Source organism: Typopeltis vanoorti, chromosome 7 (assembly GCF_054136105.1).
Source record: "Typopeltis vanoorti isolate ZY-2024b chromosome 7, IOZ_Tvanoo_1.0, whole genome shotgun sequence".
Taxonomy (NCBI): Eukaryota; Metazoa; Arthropoda; class Arachnida; order Uropygi; family Thelyphonidae; genus Typopeltis; species Typopeltis vanoorti.
The window spans coordinates 57,582,428-57,602,296 of record NC_143555.1 but is presented as its reverse complement, the minus strand read 5'-3'; the positions used below and the strand labels follow the sequence as shown (position 1 = coordinate 57,602,296).

Sequence of the window (19,869 nt, the reverse complement as noted above, 5' to 3'; positions counted from 1 at the left end):
GTATTCATCTTCAAGCTGACTCTTTTTCTCTCCTTCGGGAGTTTCAAAAGTGAAGTACATTTGGCACTGGTCTTTTGGCCTGAAAAATGCTAAGTTATAATTGGTACAAAAAAATTCGTCTGTAGGGTAACAGGGACACAGTACAATCTTCATTATTTTCTTTACACTTCATCTTATACAAATCATACTTACTAATATTCAAAGTAGGATCTAGATAGTCACGTTTGGTTGATGACCGGCAGTAATGGGATTCAACCCTTGGAAATCTTTTGATGTGCTGCTTAATGTCTGCCACTATTTCAGGATTTGTTTTGTTTGCTGGTGGAGTTTTCCATCTCTTATCTTCTCCAACAAAAACACTGCTGTCACTTTTATTCTTAAAAGCAGTATTAATCACATCATTACTTATACACAGGGTCTTCAGAAAGAATGCCTGACACACTCTAATATTTTTTCCATTTACTTCAAAAAAAAATTCCTTAACACCACATTGTTGGTCGCTACCTTTTGTTGATCTTCTTCTTTCTGGACTTGAACTGATTACTATTTTTAGAATAAAATCTTTTTGCCTCTTATAATCTGCCAGTCTTCAATAATCACCACAAATCTTCACCCTTTCTTCTTCTTCTGATATTTTTTCCACACACTTATAGCAATACAAATGACAATTAACAGGTTTGGGGGCTTTAGCAGGTCTTTCTTTTTTCTTAATTGTATAAGGTAGTCCCTCACTGCATTTCCTTTTCTTTAAATTACATTTCCATTTGCTTGGGTCAGATTTTTTCCACCTATCTTTCTTAGGAGATTTTGAACATTCTTGGTGAACTCTTGCAGCATTGTTTTCTTCTTTTTCTTCATTCTTATATTGCTTGCTGTTAGCTGTATTGTGAAGGGTTGCAGCAACTGCTTTATCATCACCATCATCCTGGTTTGAAACATTTCTGTTATTCACTTTTCTTGGCATAGCTTCTTCATTTGAAACCGACAGGGGTTAATTCAGCATTTTCCATGTATCATTGTCTTCTGTGGAAGGTTTTGCTGATATAGCATTTTCTGAAACACAAACATAAGAACTATGTTATAATATTTCCTCAGAATGTCAGTAAGTTGAAAATCACAATTCTTTACAGAAATCACATGAAACTAGATAAAAAAAATACTCGCCTATATTATTATAATATAACTTGAATGAATTGTCCCTTTTGGTGGAAGGATTTGATGGTTCACCATTTCCTAAAACATAAACTGAGTGAAATTCTTAAGCAGTAAACATTAATACTCGAGCACCAATCCAAGAATAAAAAAAAACAACTAAGATACAAATTGTATTTTTTATTGCATAATAGCCTGTTTAATTTTTGCATTATTGTGAAATAATCAAATATTACCAACTTCATTTAGAAAATTATCACTAGTGTTCATGGACTTACAGGATTTTCCCTGTATAACAGGCTGTGAGTAATTATGTAAAAGTTCTGAGAAAATCCACTAAGTGATTTTAAACTTTTCCCTGGCTATAATGTCATTTTTGGACTTAGTGAAAATTGACCAAGACTATAACTCCAACACTATACCTCACAGGAGAAAGATGGTTTTTCCAGACAGTAGAGTGTAAAGTTTTACATATGCAGATAACATTAACTCCATTTTCAGCAAAATTGGAGTTATAGGGTTTTCCCAGAAACCCCATGATTATTATGCAAAATCAAAAAATCAAAAAAAAAAAAAAAAAGAAACCTTGAATACATTTGTATTTGCATTTATTACCCAGGTATAAATATGAATTTAGTTGATTTGTGAAGTTTATTTTAATTCTAGATGGAATTATTCTCCTGATGGAAAATCAAAAATAATAAGTTATTAAAGGATTATTAGAATTGATGTAGAAGAAATTTTTCAATACATGACAGAATGGAAGAGAACAAGGGGTCACACTTATGGAAGTTAAGAACGTGAATAGCAAGATCAGATTTTTTGCTTAGAATGAGTACAGTAATTGCCAGAGGCAGTTGTTAGTGTTTTGTCAATGGATGAGTTTAAGATAATATATTATTATTATTGTGCAAATAATGGTTTAGGTCTCTTCTGATACATTGTTATATTACATGAATATGCCTGCACAGTAATAATAAATCGAACACACTGTGATAGAGGTGTGTGGGGGATTGGGGGGGGAGCTGCACCAAGACTCCCACAAAATGTGAGATTGTGGATCATTCCTAATTAATAATAAGAGATTATATTTAGATCTAATGGTAAACCAGGTGAGTGTATGTTGCTTAGTTTACTCACCTCACAACCAACGCATTGTCTTATCTCTTCATTTGCTTATGACAAAATGCATTTTTCTGGAATTGCATAATTAAATTAGTAGCAATTAAAAAGTTGCCTCTAAGACTGATGTTTTATTGAATATAAAATGCATTGAACTATTCACTGGATGTTGAACGTGTGGATCTTTATAATTGTCCTTGATACAAAGAATATGTGATGTTAAAAATTAAGCACATCATGACTGTATGATCTCTTCACAAATGCTATATCAGTTAACAAAATAAATAATGATATTAATTTTAAAGAGTATGGCACATGATTATAGCCACTGACTGTGGTCACTGCAATATTGATGACAAGTAATGTATTTAAGTGGTGTTGCCTATGACTAGTCATGGACAAGTTGTTAAAATCAATTGTACACGTACATACGTATACACATTGCTTGGAAAGAAGTCATTGGACAGTCTGAGGAACAAACAGCCAAGGTGCCTACCTTAATGAGATGTAGGACATCCTTATTGCACATGATTATAGCCATTGACTGTGGTCACTGCAATATTGATGACAAGTAGTGTATTTCACTGGTGTTGCTTATGACTAGTCATGGACAAGTTGTTAAATCAATTGCACACATACATATGTATATATACATTGCTTGGAAGAAGTCATTGGAACAGTGTGAGGAACAAACAGCCAAGGTGCCCACCTTAATGAGATGTAGGACATCCTTTCACTGTGATGACTACAGCAATTTTTTGTCAATAAAATATTTAACTGTTTAACTTGCAACTTTATTCAAATGAATAGCACACAGTTATCCCTTCATCAAATAATGTAGGACAATTACATGAAGTCTTGTGAAGTGAATGACCTCTTTATGGATCAAAAGATCTAACTTTGAAAAAAGCCTTGTTAGATTTTTAACTGATAGATTTTTACTACTCATAGAAATTTTACTACTCATCTCCTTCAGAATTATTCCGAACGACAAAAAAAAAAAAAAAAAAAACATTCTAGGTTTCTTTAAATATTAAAATGTTACTGTTTATTAAAAAAAAATCTTTGAAAAGAAAAATGATAAAATTATTTCTCTATGAAAAAAATACAGAATTGATATATAGAATTTAGATGATGGATCTATATTGTCTGGTGTAAACCATGCACAGCCAGCTGTAATTTATTTTGTAGTTGTAGTTGCAATATATCAGGAGTGTGGTTAATGAAGTGTTCTTTCCCCTCCTCCTCTCTCTCTCTCTCACTCTGTTACAGAAGAAAACTTCAAAAGTTATTGTTTTGACTGTAGATATCACTAGTAAAGTGTGATGGAATAAATTTCATTTATAGGATGTGTCAGATTTTGAAAAACAGTTTTTTGTAATCTATTGCATTTTTTCTGAATTTATCAAAGTACAGTATATGCATTGGACTCTTGTTTTTAATTAATATAAAATTATGGTTATGAAAAGAATGCTTTTATGTTGTTGATGTTTCAGGGTGTGAATCGGGCTCTCTTACGCTGGTTAAAGCTTTGGGATAAAGCAGTCTTCAAACAGGATACAATAAAAAAACAAAAACCAAAGAAAGAAAATTCAAAAGTAGTACCTGAGAACAAGTTTAAGAAGACTCAAGTAGAAGTATCAGAAGTATGTAACTCCTAACATTTTTCTGTTTCATTATTGTTTAACTGTTTATTATTATTATGTGACACATCCAGGTAGTCAAAGGGCTCACCACTGGAGTTCATTCAATACCACACAATTCACTTTCTGTACTACTTGATCCTCCTTCTACACTCTACCATTATACACTACCCCTCCCATATGAGAGTCTACTGAAAAGTTGTGATAATCACCATGAAGGAATTGACATGTCTAACAGTTTATATATCCTAAAAGAAAAAGAACAAAGTGTTACAATTAGATGAAACATGGGGGTTAAAGGGTTTTAAGATATGTTCTTTCTTGTGGTTTTGTCAGTTTTGTTCTAGGTGTTTATCAGAACTTTTCAGTCCCCTTTCCCCCCTCGTAACAGTACCTCACAGAATAAACAACACCAGAATAAAATAAATGAGTATTTATTTAATTTACTAATATTTCACTGGATTTATAACCAGCACTTTCAGAACAGAAATTAAATTGTGGTAAAACACATGGCACTCAATTAGATTGTTGTAGAAACATTTCAAATTGTAACCAACAAGAATCTAATGTCCTTTCAAAATAACCTCTCAGGGCCAGATAAAGAAATGTTAATTCATGAGGCTAAATTGACACATGGCTAAATGGAGTCTTAGAATGATTGTTCTGTGTGTGTGTGTGTGTGTGTGTGTGTGTGTGTGTGTGTGTGTGTGTGTGTGTGTGTACACATATGCATGTTCATAGAAACTATATCACCTGCTGTAACCATGTTTTTTTGGTAATTAAATTTGAATACCTATTTGAAAAAGGATAATAACACAATAACTGTCATAAATAATGAAGAAGGGAATATAACATTTTTATTTTTGATTAATATTTGGCTCTTTTTAGCATAAGATGTGATATAATTAGGAAATGACAACAAACTTGGCAAATTTGCAAATATTTCAAAATGGAGTGGACAGTGATATTTTCACCGGAAAAACAAATACCGGTATCAAAATTTATTTCAACTACATAATTTTACCGACATTCAAAGCTAAAAATTCAGTTTTTGCCATTCAGTACTTTGTGGGTACTTTGTGTGTATTAACCAAATCAGTTTCCTGATGGATGCAACTGTCAATTCATATTTTCATACCCTTATAATGGTTTCTTGGAGCTCCCAAAGTAATTTTAACTTCTTCTTGTGTATTTCAATCTCCACTTGGTACCACAAATTCTTAATGGGATTGAGATCTAGGCTGTTTCCTGGCCATGGTAGTTGCTGAATCAAGTATTCATTGAGATTTAAATATAAAGAGCCAGTAGACTTCACTTCGGCAATGTAACATTATTTAAATTAAGGGGATATTAAATCCCACATTGTTTCAAAACCGAATAAGAAACTCAAAGATCGGAATCAAAGCGTTTCATGCCGAATATAGTAAACTATAAAAGTATAGGCTAATACTAGCGTAAGCTAAAGCACGTAGTACAAACTAGGGCAACTCGTAGTAAAAGGTGGGTAAAGCTCTGATCACTATTCTTAGTATTTCGCATAATGTAAAACACATCTTCTAGGAGATATATGATGTTATACATTATGGTGGGAGGTCACTACCCAGACTGGTTTTGATTTCATTTATTGGGAAAAAAATCCTACCTCCAGTCTCATATGGAGGTAGGTTTTTTTTCACTTGGAAACTCTGGTTTTTCGTCACCCGAGAACAGGCAAATTGGCCCCGTGAACACACATTTCCAGTCATGAATACATCCCAGCCATATGCTGGTCCTGAGACCTGTTAAAATGGGGAAGGGGGGGGGGGGGGGAGCAATGGTGAATTGCCCTGTAAAAATCTCACCAGGCATACTTTGTGGACAATGACTGCAAAGTCACCTATGGTCAGAAACGACTGAAAAAGGAAAATCAGGATCAGGAAATAAGCTGCATCCCTGTCTAACACCTTGATTAATTTCAGTCTCTTCTGTAAATTTATTTACCTATCTCTCACTGTATTTTTGTGTGTTTATATAAACTTTATATAGCTTGTACCAAATGTAATGGATATCCTTGTTTTATTTATTTTTTTTTTTTCATTATTTTCTATAATTTTTCTCTGTGTATTTCATCAAAATCTTTCTCGTATCTTTTTTATGTTAAGTCTGAATCAAATTCTAGTCTTTTTTTTTCAATAATTTACTTTAACACATAAATATTATCATAAAAATTATATACACAATTTTCCATGTCTAAAACTATTTTGTTCTTCTGAGAATAGATTGTTTGCAATATTTCTAAGTCTTTTATTCAGGATTTTACTGTAAATTTTGTAACTTGAATTTAATAAACTTATTCCTCTGTAATTTCTACAAACATCTCCTTTCCTAAATATAGATATAACCTTAACTTTTGACCAATCTAATGGAACCTCACATTTCTTCCAACAGTTACTTATTAATTTTAAGAATCTGTGATGTAAATATTCTCCACCAAAGCTCTGTATTTATGCCATCTAATCTCTGGTTTATTTTCTATTTTTGATAACTTGGATTCTTTTAGTTCTTCTAATATAATTGGTTCTATATTAGTACTGATTTCCTCATAATTATATTCTGTTATTAAATTTGGGTCATGCTATAAATTCTGAAAATGTCCTATCTCCATTGTTTCTCTTGTATTGTATTGATTTGTGCTGTATCTCTTTCTTCATTGTTCATCATCATCATCAATGTACCCTCAAGGGGTTTACAGGATATGATAGTACTACATGAAAAATTTACATCATTACTAACTTCCTATCTACAATTTTCTTCCAAATCAGTCTGCTACTTGTCAAGACTCCAATATTATCATTATCAGATCTTATATTTCTATCGTCTAAGGCACCTTGTACCGTATCAATGCAACTATATCTTGGTCTTCCTCTGGGTCGTTTTCCTGCCAACCTGGCAGAGAACACTTGTTTTGCTAATCTTTCCTCACCCAATCTGTTTAAGTGACCATACCACCTGAGATTAGATCTGCTAATGCATTCCTGGATGCCAACAATGTAAAGTTATTTTCTAATATCCTTGTTTTTAATATGATATTGCCATTGATGTCATCTGTTCATGCCTCTAATCTTTCTCAGGACTCTCATATCTGCGGCCTCTAGTCTTTGGTAAGTGTTTTACTTCTGACCCAGCTCTCAGATCCATAAGTTAAAATTGGTTTGAACACTGTCTTGTATACAGCTAATTTAGTGTTTCGACTAATTTCTCTCTTATTCCATATGAATTTATTCAATTGACTTCCCACCATACCAGCTTTGCTGATTCTGTTGTCTATTTCTATATTTAATTTACCATCTTCAGTAAAAATCATGCCTAAGTAGCTGAAATGTTTTACTTGTTACATAGGTTCTCCATTCACAACACAGTTGACATTTTCAACAATTCTACCTATTTTCTTTTTAATGCTGATCTTCATACCATATCTATTACAACAGTTATTCAATTTAGTCAGGGACTCTTGCAAACTTGTAGTGGATTTATTTAGAAGTATAACATCATCCACATAAAGCAAAGAGCTGACATTAATATCTCCAATTCTGATATCATGTTTAATACCACTTTCCTTCATAATGTGATCCATATAGATAATGAATAACAGAGGGGATAATGTACATCCTTGTCTCACACCAGATTTAACATTAAACCATCTTCCTGTACTTCCTTCAATTCTAACTGCTGACTTATAACTCAAATACAGACTAAGTATTGCTTGATATAATGCTCCATTTACACCATATAACTGTAGCATATTGAATAGCTTCTCTCTCTTGGCACCTTGTCAAATGCCTTTTCCAGATCAACAAAACTTAAATACAGATGTTTGTTATATTCCCATGCTTTCTCAACTATTTGTCGTAAAGTGAAGATCTGATCCTGACAGCCTCTATTTGGCCTGAATCCAGCTTGTTCTTCACCAAGTTTTTCTTCTACAATTCTTGTCAACCGTTTCTCAAGTATGCTTGCATAGATCTTGCCAGGAACGCTCAGTAGGGAAATACCTGTGTAATTCTCACACTCAGTTTTATTTCCCTTTTTATATATGGGTACTATGAGAGCTCTACTCCAATCATCGGGAATTCGTCCCTGTGTTCATGCCTTCTGAACTATGCAGTGCAGCCACCGTAAGACTTTTATACCGCCATACTTCAGCATTTCAGGTCGAATATCATCTACTCTTGCTGCCTTTCCACATGTGAAGCCTTTGATGGCTTTTTCTACTTCAAGTATGGATATGTATTCCTGACTGTATGCCTATTGAGTGTTTTTTACCACTGTGCTATCACTGCTTGTTTCATTTAGCAATTTCATTTCTCAAAGTAATTACTCCATACTTCAAGGATATCTTTTTCTCCTGTTTTCATTTCACCTTTATCATCTCTAACTCCTTTTACAGCACTCTTTCCTCCATTTCTAAGCTTCTTCAACAACTTCCGGAATACCTTCTTGATATTTATTTTCTATGTTCTTGCCAAAGTTCTCCCATGACTTTTGGTTAGCTAGTTTTACACAGTGTTTCACTTTCTTGCATTTGTCTCTATATTCTCTAAGAACAAAAGCTGACTTATTTGCCAGGAACTTTTGATATGCTTTCTTCTTTTCCTTCACTGCCTCTTTAACTTCCTGTGTCCACCATCGAGTTCTGATTTTTCTTTCCTTGCAGACAACCTCACCACATGCCTCTCTGGCTGAATCAATCAGGGTTTTCTTCAAGGCTTGCCACTGACTCTCCAAGGTTTGGTTCCTGTTCACATACTCTTTCATTTTTTCTTCAATATGCTTTGTGTATTTTAGTCTACAGTTCACATCTGAGAGCTGCTCAACTTTTATTCGCTTTAAAACTTTCTTACATGTTATTTTTTTCAGTACGAAATTCAATTTTATCCTGCTCAAGACTAAATTGTGATCGCTTCTAATTTTAAATCCTCTGTACACTCTTGTGTCCTGCACCAGGGAGAAAACATCACTATCAACAATAACATAGTCAATGAGAATTTTCTTATTCCTTGCCTCTTCTCTCCATGTGAATTTGTGCACATTTTGATGTTGGAACATGGTGTTAGTAATAACCAGTCCATGTCCTGACAGATTTATTAATAAAACAGAGGACATGCATAAAAGAAAGACATAGCCTACAAAATATTAAGGAAACTAAACAATGAAAGAACAAAATAATAATAATGGCAAATACCTGTTGGATCATTATTTAGTTTCCTTAATATTTTGTAGGCTATGTCTTTCTTTTATGCATGTCCTCTGTTTTATTAATAATTCTGTCACAAGAATCTTGGTGAGCTTTCTATATTATGGTTTTAGCTATTTTTCTTTTATTTTTGTATATTCTGTTTCTTTTGTATGTTTTTGAAGGCATGATTTGTATGCCATTTGGTTTTCTTTTGTTGCATTTTCTATATTTGTGTTCCAAATTTTTGATGTTTTTCTTTTTAATATATATTTTTTTCCCCAAGTACTTCAGAGGCTACTTTATCAGTTATCTTTATTAAAGTTTTCCATTCTTCTATATCTTCATTGATTTTGACTTCTTCTAGGTAATCTGTTAATCGTGATTGATATAGTATTCTAATGCTTTCTTCTGGTAATAGATATACTTTGTATGCATATTACATTTCTTGCTTTTTTTTTTAATTTTATGTATTTTCTCCATTTTGTTAGTATTTCCATTTTAGAACTGAAAAAAATTCATTTCCTGTGTCATTCCAAGTATATTTATTTATTAATATTCTTTTTTTTTTGAAAAAAAATTCAGTGGTATCTCGCTAATCTGAACTAATAAAAACCCTGCTCATTCAGATTATCGAAAAGTTCGTATTAGGAAATTTTCCCCCAAGAGGCAACAATGACTAGCGTTTAAGACAAAAATAATCAGATTCTAATGGTACATCAATTTAATTCTGTAAATAAATCAAGTAACTGATAGAAAAAATGCTACTGTACTGTAATATAAAACTTAAAAAAATAATACAGTACACAAGTTTATTTTAGTAAAAAATTTTGTTTGTATGCATCTGTTTTGTTGAAGATTCTGATTTAATAAAATTGCAAGTACATAACTTAATTTGCATAAAAAAAATCACTTTCTTGTACACAACAAAAAAAAAAGTTTCACAAAATAACAGACAAAAAAAGTTTTTTTTTATTTCTTTGTAAAAAAAAAAAAGAAAAAAAAGTCACTGATTTTCTTTTGCTTCTTGGAAGCTAAACTTTTTTCGAATGCTTCTTCTTGAGTTGCATTAGCAATAAAATTTTGTGGAATTGTGTATCATTCTGCTTAGCCCATTCTATACGCATTATTATTATTATTCCGTAACACATCCAGGGAGTTCAAACACTCATCGAGAGAGGACACCTACCCTGCAGCTCTCCGTCTCCCAATCCACCAACCGCAACAGCATCTATCGCTGACCATCTAGTATTTTCACAGACAATCACAAACATCTGCCCATGCCGGATTCGAACCCGCAGCGTTTTGACTGGAGATTGGATATGCTAACCACTTGGCCAAGCAGGCTGGTGGGTTCACATATTAAAACTGTCAACTACTTCTTCATGTTTTACTTTTTTTATCTTCGAATTCTTTATCATCATCATTGTCTGCTAATTCATTCTGTAGCGTCATATTTATAATTTAAGCATCTGATTTGATTTCGAGTTCATTTTCGGTTCTTTTACATTTTCGAGTTCATTTACATGTATTCCTGTGTTAAATTGTGAATGAAACTATGTTGTGTAATTTATTTTTTTCATTCACATTTAACATTGCTTATTATATATTAATCATGATTTGTATAAAAATTATTTATTGTTCCTTAATTAAGGATTACTATTTAAATATTTATTCTGAACTTAACCTACTATTAATTTATTAAATAATAATATGTGTAGAAATTTATGATAACTAAAATATATATATAAAGTAACGAAAAGTGCTATTATAAATAATTGTATACGTAATGAAAAAGCTGATTAAGTAGCTCAAATATTCTGTTTATTCGTTATTTGTAAAAATTTAACGTTATGTAATCACTTATGTAGTAGTAGAGCATTGTATTACATTAGCGAAGTGTTTGTGTTCATGGGTTGTCATGGAGACGCATGAAATAAACAAGCACGAGTCGAAGAGTGCGTGACCTTGGAACAAAAAGGAAAAGGGAAAGGAATAAGAATTTTAATTAGAGAAAAGGAGAGAGTTTTGCGGAGCCTGAAGGAAGGTAGGATACAAGCAAAGAAGTGAAGGAAAATTATAAATTCTTTAGGGCAGAAATTCATGAAAATAGTGTTTAGAAGTGAGCAAAAACGTAGTGAATCATATACTCAGCTGCAAGTGAAATCAGCTGTTGTTATAGAGGAAAATTGATGTCGTAATCGAATAAATAAAGAACTGGACATTCAATGGGAAATTCTGATTAGTTCCAGTTAGTCTAGGATTACATCTTAATTCTATGTTGCCCTGAGAAGAATTATAATGAATTTAACTAGTTGGAGAAAAGTAAACAAGGAAAGATATCAGTACCTTATTGCTGTTGTTTAGAGTAGTGAAGCGCGATTAACAGTAGTTCAGTTAAAGCGTTGGAGAATTTTATTTAATGTGTTCCGCTAGCTTAAATAAGTTAATTCATAAATGTGCTCACAATAAATTGATGTATTGAAGATTGTATCTGGTAAGAGTAGTCATACATGTTTGTTTATTCTAACATTAACTATAACGTATCTTCGAAGTTCAAGGTCCGAAATAAGATTGCTTGGAATATTGTCTACCTTGATTAGTGCCTGCTGTGAATTTAAACATTAAGTACAACTGATAGATATGTGCAGACTGATCAAATGAGAAGTTTTGTTTTATTAACTTGAGTTAGGAAGGCTTGTAATTTTGAAGCTGTGAATTGTATGTTAAAGTTTAGAACATTGAATTGGGATGAGTGACTTAGCAAGATGTATTAAGTTATTTGTATTGTTTCATTTAAAAGTAGAATTCTTGTATTTGTTATATATCATATATTAAATGTTTTATTTTGTTAATCTAAATATTGTGTTTGCCTGAATTCCCTTTTATTGCACCGTTCATAAAAAATTCGAATCTTGCGGGTGCCCCAAGTAGAATAGTAAATAATTCGGCCTAAATGAGAAGACTGCTAACTTAATTAAGAATTGATCCTACTGTTTTATATAGACTAATCTAAAAATAGGGTGGCGCAGTATAATTATAAATTTCCCTACTTTTGGATTGGTGATCAATTTGCAATTAGTTGTTTTATTAATAAGAGTGACTTGAAACAAGATGGCAGATTAGAACACAACATGAAAATAGAACGTCACGACACCTGTAATCCATTCTGTAACATCTGTTTGTGAAATTTCAACATTTAGATTTATATTTTTAACCAAATTATGCACGTTTTGAATTTCTGCTTTTTGTGTGTCACTGTAGTTATCTTCGTAAATTCTAGAAGGCCACAGTTTTTTTCCATGATTCTCGACAACGGTGATTCATGCTGACAATACAGTATGTACTGTACAGTATAAAAGAGCAATTGACAGTATGAAAAAAAATACTGTACTGTAATAATAATAATAAAATAAACAATAATAGTTAAAATAATAATTATTAAATTAAAATAATAGTACACAAATAATAATACATAATAAATAAAACTTTTTTTTTCTTTCAAACTGCAGTTTGGATTACTGGAGGGTTTGGACTAAAGAGGTTCAGATTAGCGAGATACTACTGTATTAGTTATTTTAAAATTATTGAAAGTAAGAGTTTTTTTTCAGCTACTTAATGCATCCGTAGCTCAGTGAGTGTAGACGAAGCCAGGTTGGAAAGACCTGGGTTCGATTCCATTCCTGTCAGTGATGTGAAGGACCTTTATCTGGTCTCTTTCGACAAATGGTGAGTTAGCTGGTCTCATATTATATAGAGGTAGGGGTTTTTTTCACATGGAAACTCAGATTTTTTTTGCCCCCCCCCCCCCCCCCCCCCCCCCCGAACAGGCAAACTGTCCCCATGAACAAACACTGATTACAATCAGGAATGCTTAAGACAGTCCCTCCAGCCATAGGTCTGATTCATCTTGGAACATATCCCCCACAGATATGGGAGGGGGGACTACTACTAATATATATATACAGGGTGTTCAGGATAAATTTGACAGTTTCGTAAGGAAAAAGAAAATCTTCTTTGTATCTATTAAATTTAATGAATTGACAAAAAAACATTACAGGCAGAGTTAATTACAATACTATCAACAAGATTTACTCAAAATAACCACCATTAGCATCGATCACAGCTTCAATTCTGCTTCGGAACCTCGAACAAGCTGATGCTACAGTCTCCCTGGGAAGGGCCGCAAAAACTGTTTTAATTTTATCCATTAACTGGGCTTTTGTATTACTGGAAGTGCGATTGGTGTCTTTTTCAACTGCGCCCCATACAAAATAATCCATGGGGTTAAGGTCTGAGGAGTTTGGAGGCCAAACATTTGGACTGGTGAAGTCGTAGAAATTTTCAGACAACCATTTTTGACTTTTCCCAGAGGTGTGGCAAGGGGCCGAATCCTGCTGCCATACATACGGCCTACCATTGCCTACCCTTGTTATCCAGGGCTTGACTACAGTTAGCAACTCCACGAACAAAGCCCGAATTCCAATGCCAGGGTTCTTCAACACCTGTTCCTGCAGATTTGCGAGGAATTCTGCTGTACGAACGCAATCAGATCGTCTGCTAGGGATCTTTCTTCTTGCTACATCCTCGTAGTCACCATTGCAAGTCTCTAGTTCATGCCTGATTGTTTTTACTGTATTCAGGGAGCATTGGGCAGCAGTTGTAATATCCTTATTTTGATGGTGGGCACGAATCATCATGATACAAGTTATTCTCTTCCATGATTCAGGTGGGTTCCAGCTATCCATCCTTTCTGACATCTTGTATATGAATGAAGAAGGGTCCAAACTTTTAAATGAAGAGAAGTGTGTGTTAATACATGTAACTTACGGAAAAATATAATTAATTATAAATATGTCAAATTTATCCCGAACACCCTGTATATATAATATAATATAATATAATATAATATATATATATATATATATATATATATATATATATATATATATATATATATGTCCGCATGGTTAGCCTAGTGGCTATGCGCTTCGCAACCATATGCCTGGGGAAGGAGTGTCCTAGGTTCGATTCCCGTCGGTGACGTGAGGAGCTGAAGGATCTTCCTCAGCCATAGCCAAGTTAGCCAGTCTTGGGCGTGGACAGCAGGGTTTTTTCCCCAGTTTATTCTGGAGTTTTTCATCCCGCAAAAAGCAGGCAAACTGGCCTTGAGAACTCAACACTACAGGCCATAGGATACACCGGGGCATAAGGCTGACCACCTTATCCTGTAAACGAAGTGAGGTCCGATGATCAATGGACCCTCGACACCGCAAGGCAAAAGAGGGTATAAGGAAGATGAGATGATGAGATATATATATATATATCTTTCGTTCCCTTTAATTTCTTTTTTTTTTTTCTGTTATCACGCTTGTATTAAATTTTTAGTTTTTAGTTGTTTCATTTCTGATTCCTTTGTTATGCTTCATACATTGCACATGGCTACTTTTAAAATGTCTGAGATTCTTAATCGTCTGCCTTTATCCTTTCTTGGTCATTTTCCAATGTTTCTATTCAATGAATTTCCAGTTGAATCATCTGAGTTGTAGATGTAAATTTTACAGTTATTTTCAAGAATTTGTAAAAGAAAAGTGGTTTCTGCAAAAAGAACTGTTTTGCTGAAGAAATAAAGAAATTGTTTCATTCAAGAGATGTTCAGATACATTTAAGAAACATAACATCCTTTTTTTCTGTCATATTTTGAATACAGATAAGATGTGGTTTAGTTATTTTTTTTTTTTTTTTAGTTTTTGAGATGAGATACTGTGGTTAAAGTTCAGAATATTGTATATTTCTTTTAATGTATATTAGTCTTTTATTTATTTAGTGTATGGCAATCTACATGCAGTTATAAAGGTACATGAGTCAAAATAAATATATAGAAAGTAAGTGACAAACAATTAGAATAAAACAAAGACACTAATACTTTCAACAAACAAAACACTTATAGGTTAATATCAAGTTGTCTGATCCAGTCTATAACAGGTGGTGTCGCCTCCAGGAAGTCGTTTCTTTGGCATGTGTATGCACGAAGACTGCACTTAGTAGAGATGTGTTGGATTGATTGATTTGGGTGCCCGCAATCACATTCTGGTGAGGGAATTTTTTCCCACTTGTAGAGAGAGCTCGCACATCTTCCATGTCCGGTGCAAATCCTGTTCAGCGTTGTCCATGTCTTTTGGCTCAGTTCCATACCCGGGATGTTGAGATGATGCCTATCAAACCAAGTTTGGAGTTGAGTATTGGTATTTATGCTCCACGTTCGCTTCAATTGTTCTTTGGTGTTGTAGTTGGTCGTTCTCAGGTGTTTAGCTTCACAGAGGGGGGGGTGGAGCTTTCTTGATTTCAGTCTGTTGAGCTGTAGCTCTAATATGTCATTGTGTATAGGCAATTCAGTGTTTCTGAGTATTTTATCATATTCACATAGTAGAGCATCATGTCTTCGTAGGTTTGGTGGTATTATGTTACTCAGCATTGGGAGCTAGTAAATGGGAGTTGTTTTTATGGTTCCAGTGATAAGTCGCATTGTAGTGTTAAGCTGGCGGTCAATTAGTTTGGTATGGTAACTGTTGAGCCAAACAGGAGCACAGTACTCTGCCACCGAAAAAACCAATCTGAGTGCGAATGTTCTTAATGTGGTTGCTGCTGCACCCCAAGAAGTGCCACAAAATTTCTGGATGATGTTGTTTCTGGTTCTGATTTTTCCAGCTGTGTTTTCAGCATGTTTCTTATATGATAAGGTTCGATCAAGTGTAACTCCTAGGTATTTAGGATATTTGTTATAGTGTAGAACCGAGTTTCCAAATTGGATGTTCAGCTCGTCATGCACCAGTTTATTGCTGAGATGGAATGTTAACACTTCAGTTTTACTTTGGCTTGGTTGCAGTCTCCATTTTTTTAAAGTAGTTATGCATAGCAGCAAGGTCATTTGTGAGAGTTTCCTAGATGCTGTATCTGGCAAGTCAGCTATGTATATCTGTTTTTCCAGGTGTAAGCAAACAAAGTTTGCTTACACCTGGAAAAACAGATAGTGTCTTCAGGACTGAGTCAATGAAGTATCTTCAGGACTGAAGCAACTCATGGTAAAGGTGGACTCAGCTTAGTCCACCTTTACCACAAGTTGCCTCAGTCTTGAAGATACTTCAGGTGCAAACTTTGTTTGCTTACACTTGGATAAAGGATGAAACTAAATTTATTATAGCATACTACTTGTTGATGGGTTACAAAAAACATCATGGGCTTGAGATCTTAAGATTGTTCTTGCTCAGCATGAGTCAATACAGATAATAGAATCCTTTAGTCAAAGAAATTCATGGAAGTCATTTCAAATATGAACACACACACACACACACACACACACACATATATATATATATATACAAGGGAAAAATAGTATGGGGGAAACTGTACCAAAGAACTGAGGTGGATGGAATGAAGGAACGTGATAAGTTTGATTGGTATGTGTGGAGTTGAAGAGTGTGGATGTTGACCAGTGTTTACTCTTGTTCTTACGTGATTCGAAGAGAGTGGAGGAATGGTCCAGTGCAGCAGAGCAGTGCCCTTGAAAGCACTTATGGGAAAGGCACCAGGGCATATATTCTGGGTGTGCTAGGTGTGTAGTGTACAACCATGGAAATAGTGACATTGCATCACAATCGTGTTTATAGCCCCAAGTGTGTGGTCACAAATGCGGACACTTCTGAGCCCTTTGAATAGATGTATAGATGGTGCAGCTGGTCAAATTCTTAGTGTTCCAGTGGTTTTACACCACTCAGAAGGCAATGAGCACTGAGACAAGAACATCTAGAAATCAGTGGCTGTGATTGGTTGTGTCAACCAATCCAATTGATCATTGTCATTAGTTGCTGTTTTTGTTTAATGAATTTCATTTGTTTTTCATGCATAAAGTGTGAATTGACGTGTTTAGGACACTGATATAGACAAGTTTTTAATATATAGTTTTCTGTAAATAATTTATAACTTTTTTGCCCATATTTACAATGGGAAACAGGAAATAATATGGATGTTGGAATGAAGTATCTACTGAATGTCCTGGTTTCTGTCAGTGCTTACGTAAAATGAGTTATTTCAGCCTTTCAGTCTGGAAAAATAATAATTTCCTGACTGATTACTTTTTTGATTTCTGTGCTTATTATATAGCTGTATTTAAAAATCTATCGAAATTCAAATTATCTGTGTCTCACTCTAGTATTTGCCAAAGATAATCTAATCTCACCATGAAGCATAGCTATTGTTCATCTAATCTTTATGCTTTTCATATTTAAAATTATATTAATTGATAAATGAAAGTCTTTATCTTTAAAAAAGATAGCAGAGATGATCTTAAACATTATAAAGTATAAGTATTCTAAATTCCTGTTATATTATTATTATTATTATTCTGTAACACCTCCAGGGAGTCCAAAGACTCATCGAGGGAGGGCACCTACTCTATACCTCTGTCTCCACCACTCCACATCTACCTTCATCGTCTACACCAACTCCATATACCGCCGACCACCACCACTAATATTTCCATAGACAATCACAAACATCCATGCCCACAGTGGGATTCGGACCTGCAGCCTTTCAGCTGGACAGCGGATACGCTAACCACTCGGCCAACCAGGCCAAAAAGTAAAAAATGGATTTAGAAAAGGATGATCATGTATAGACCTCACCTTTTGCCTAAAATTAACAATAGAGAAAGGAAGAGAATATAATTTAGAAACACATGTTACATTTATTGACTTTGAAAAAGCATTTGATAAAGTTAAAAGAAGTATTTTATTCAACATATTAAAAGAAAGATAAATGCCAAATAATATTCTAAAAGCTATCATAAGTATATATGAAATAATCAAATACAAATAAGATTAAATTATGAACTATCATATCCGAGAGATATGAACGAAGGAATATAAACAAAGGAATATGACAGAGATGTCCCCTTTCAGCAACTCTTTTTAATATTTATCTAAATGAAATAATAATAAAATGGAATAAAAATTTCCATCAAGTTATTAAACTTTCTCCTACTGTTAACTTAAACACTCACTCCTTTTTGCAGATGATCAAATAATAATTACAAATTCTTACTTACAGAAGATAACTTACAGAAAGATATCTTAAATTTAAATGAAATAGTCGAAGATTATGGAATGATAATAGCAACAGAAAAATCAAAAACGATGGCCTTTAAAGGACAAGATCCAGTAAGAACTAAAATAGTAATAGATAACAAGATTTTAGAACAGGTGAATTTGTTTAACTACTTAGGATGTATGATTACATATGAAAATTAAAAAAATATAAACCTAAAAACTGTAAAATATTTAAAATTAACAGCTGTAATTAACTCTTATATTTAAACCTTAGTACAGAAACAAACCAGACTAAAAGTATACAATACATTAGCCCTACCAGTCCTATTGTATGGAAGTGAAATCTGGACAATAAAACAAAAAGACAAAGATTAATAACAGTTGAAATGAAGTTTATGAGAAAAACTGCAAAATATACTCTATTTGATCACAAAAGAAATGAAGAAATTATGAAAGAATTAAACTAGGAATTAGTAATAGAAGAAATTAAAAAATATATAAATATAAATGGATGGAACACAATGGAAGAATGAAAACATAACAATTACCGAAATAAGCCTTAAATTACAAACTATTAGGAAAATGAAAAAGATGTTCTCTAGAGATTCAACGATGACTTCTAAGGCCAGAACCTGCCACTCTGGACCTAAATCCTTGAAAAGCATGATGATGAGAAATTGAAGTATTCAAAGTTATTCTACAGTTAATTGTATTGGACAATTAAGATGAGGGCTGATGCACTATGCACTCTTAACTTTCATATATCATTAAAAATGCAATCATATGGTCAAATTGACATGCATTTTGTAGCGCAGTTGCATAAGCCACACCACAGCACACCCAACCTAAATGGGCAAACAACACCACTGAAAGGCACAATGGAAACAGAGTACCTATGGGAAAGTGACTGAAGGGAGTCTGTGAGAGAGAGAGAGAGAGAGAGAGGGGGGGGGGGGTCACCTGTTGAGCAGTATAGATGGGACTTAAGTGTTAGAAGTTTGAGCAAGAGAGAGAGAAGTAGTGTTTTGAATGAAAAAATAACACCAAGTTTTTTACAGGTTGATGAGACAGTTGGTGTCGTATGTTTATGACACCAACTGTCTCATGGCTGACTGCTGCATGCAAACAGCCCAACAAGGGGACTGATCTTGAGAGAATATCAGAACATTAGCAAGTGAGAATGCAGTAGAATCTTTCTTGTGGTTAATAAGAGAGAACTGAGTTTTAGCAGCATTAAGGTTCACTAAATTGTCTTTACACTACTTGAGAATGGTGAAATCAGTATTTAAGCCATCGGTTATTGAAGACTTTGATGCTTCAGTCGTTTGAGTGCTATTCTTAACTGAAGAAGAGGAATGGTATTGTCATCAGCAAAACTATGAATAGGATTTGAAGTCAGAAAGAGAATGTTGGATGTAATGGTGGAAGAGCATTAGTGAGAGTATATAACTATGGGGGGGGGGGTGACCCCAGCATTGATAAAGAATTTTGATAATTGTTAACTTCCTCTCTGGTTGTTTGTTGCTTGTCATGCAGTGGCAGCTCGTCTATAAGGGCTGCAGGACTGCATTGAATGCAGCTCCTGCATTGGGTATACTAGCCAGTACTACTCACCAGTATACTCAACGCTGGAGCT

General features: G+C 33.8%; 1 protein-coding gene across 1 annotated transcript in view; it reads left to right on the top strand.

The window, feature by feature from the left end:
• The window catches only part of cutlet (chromosome transmission fidelity protein 18 homolog), a 347,064-nt gene that overhangs the window by 76,706 nt on the left and 250,489 nt on the right, over window positions 1-19,869 (top strand). Inside the window, exon 7 of the mRNA XM_090395883.1 lies at window positions 3,771-3,920. Coding sequence (XP_090252009.1) covers window positions 3,771-3,920 — 150 coding nt within the window. The remainder of the gene's footprint in view (window positions 1-3,770; window positions 3,921-19,869) is intronic.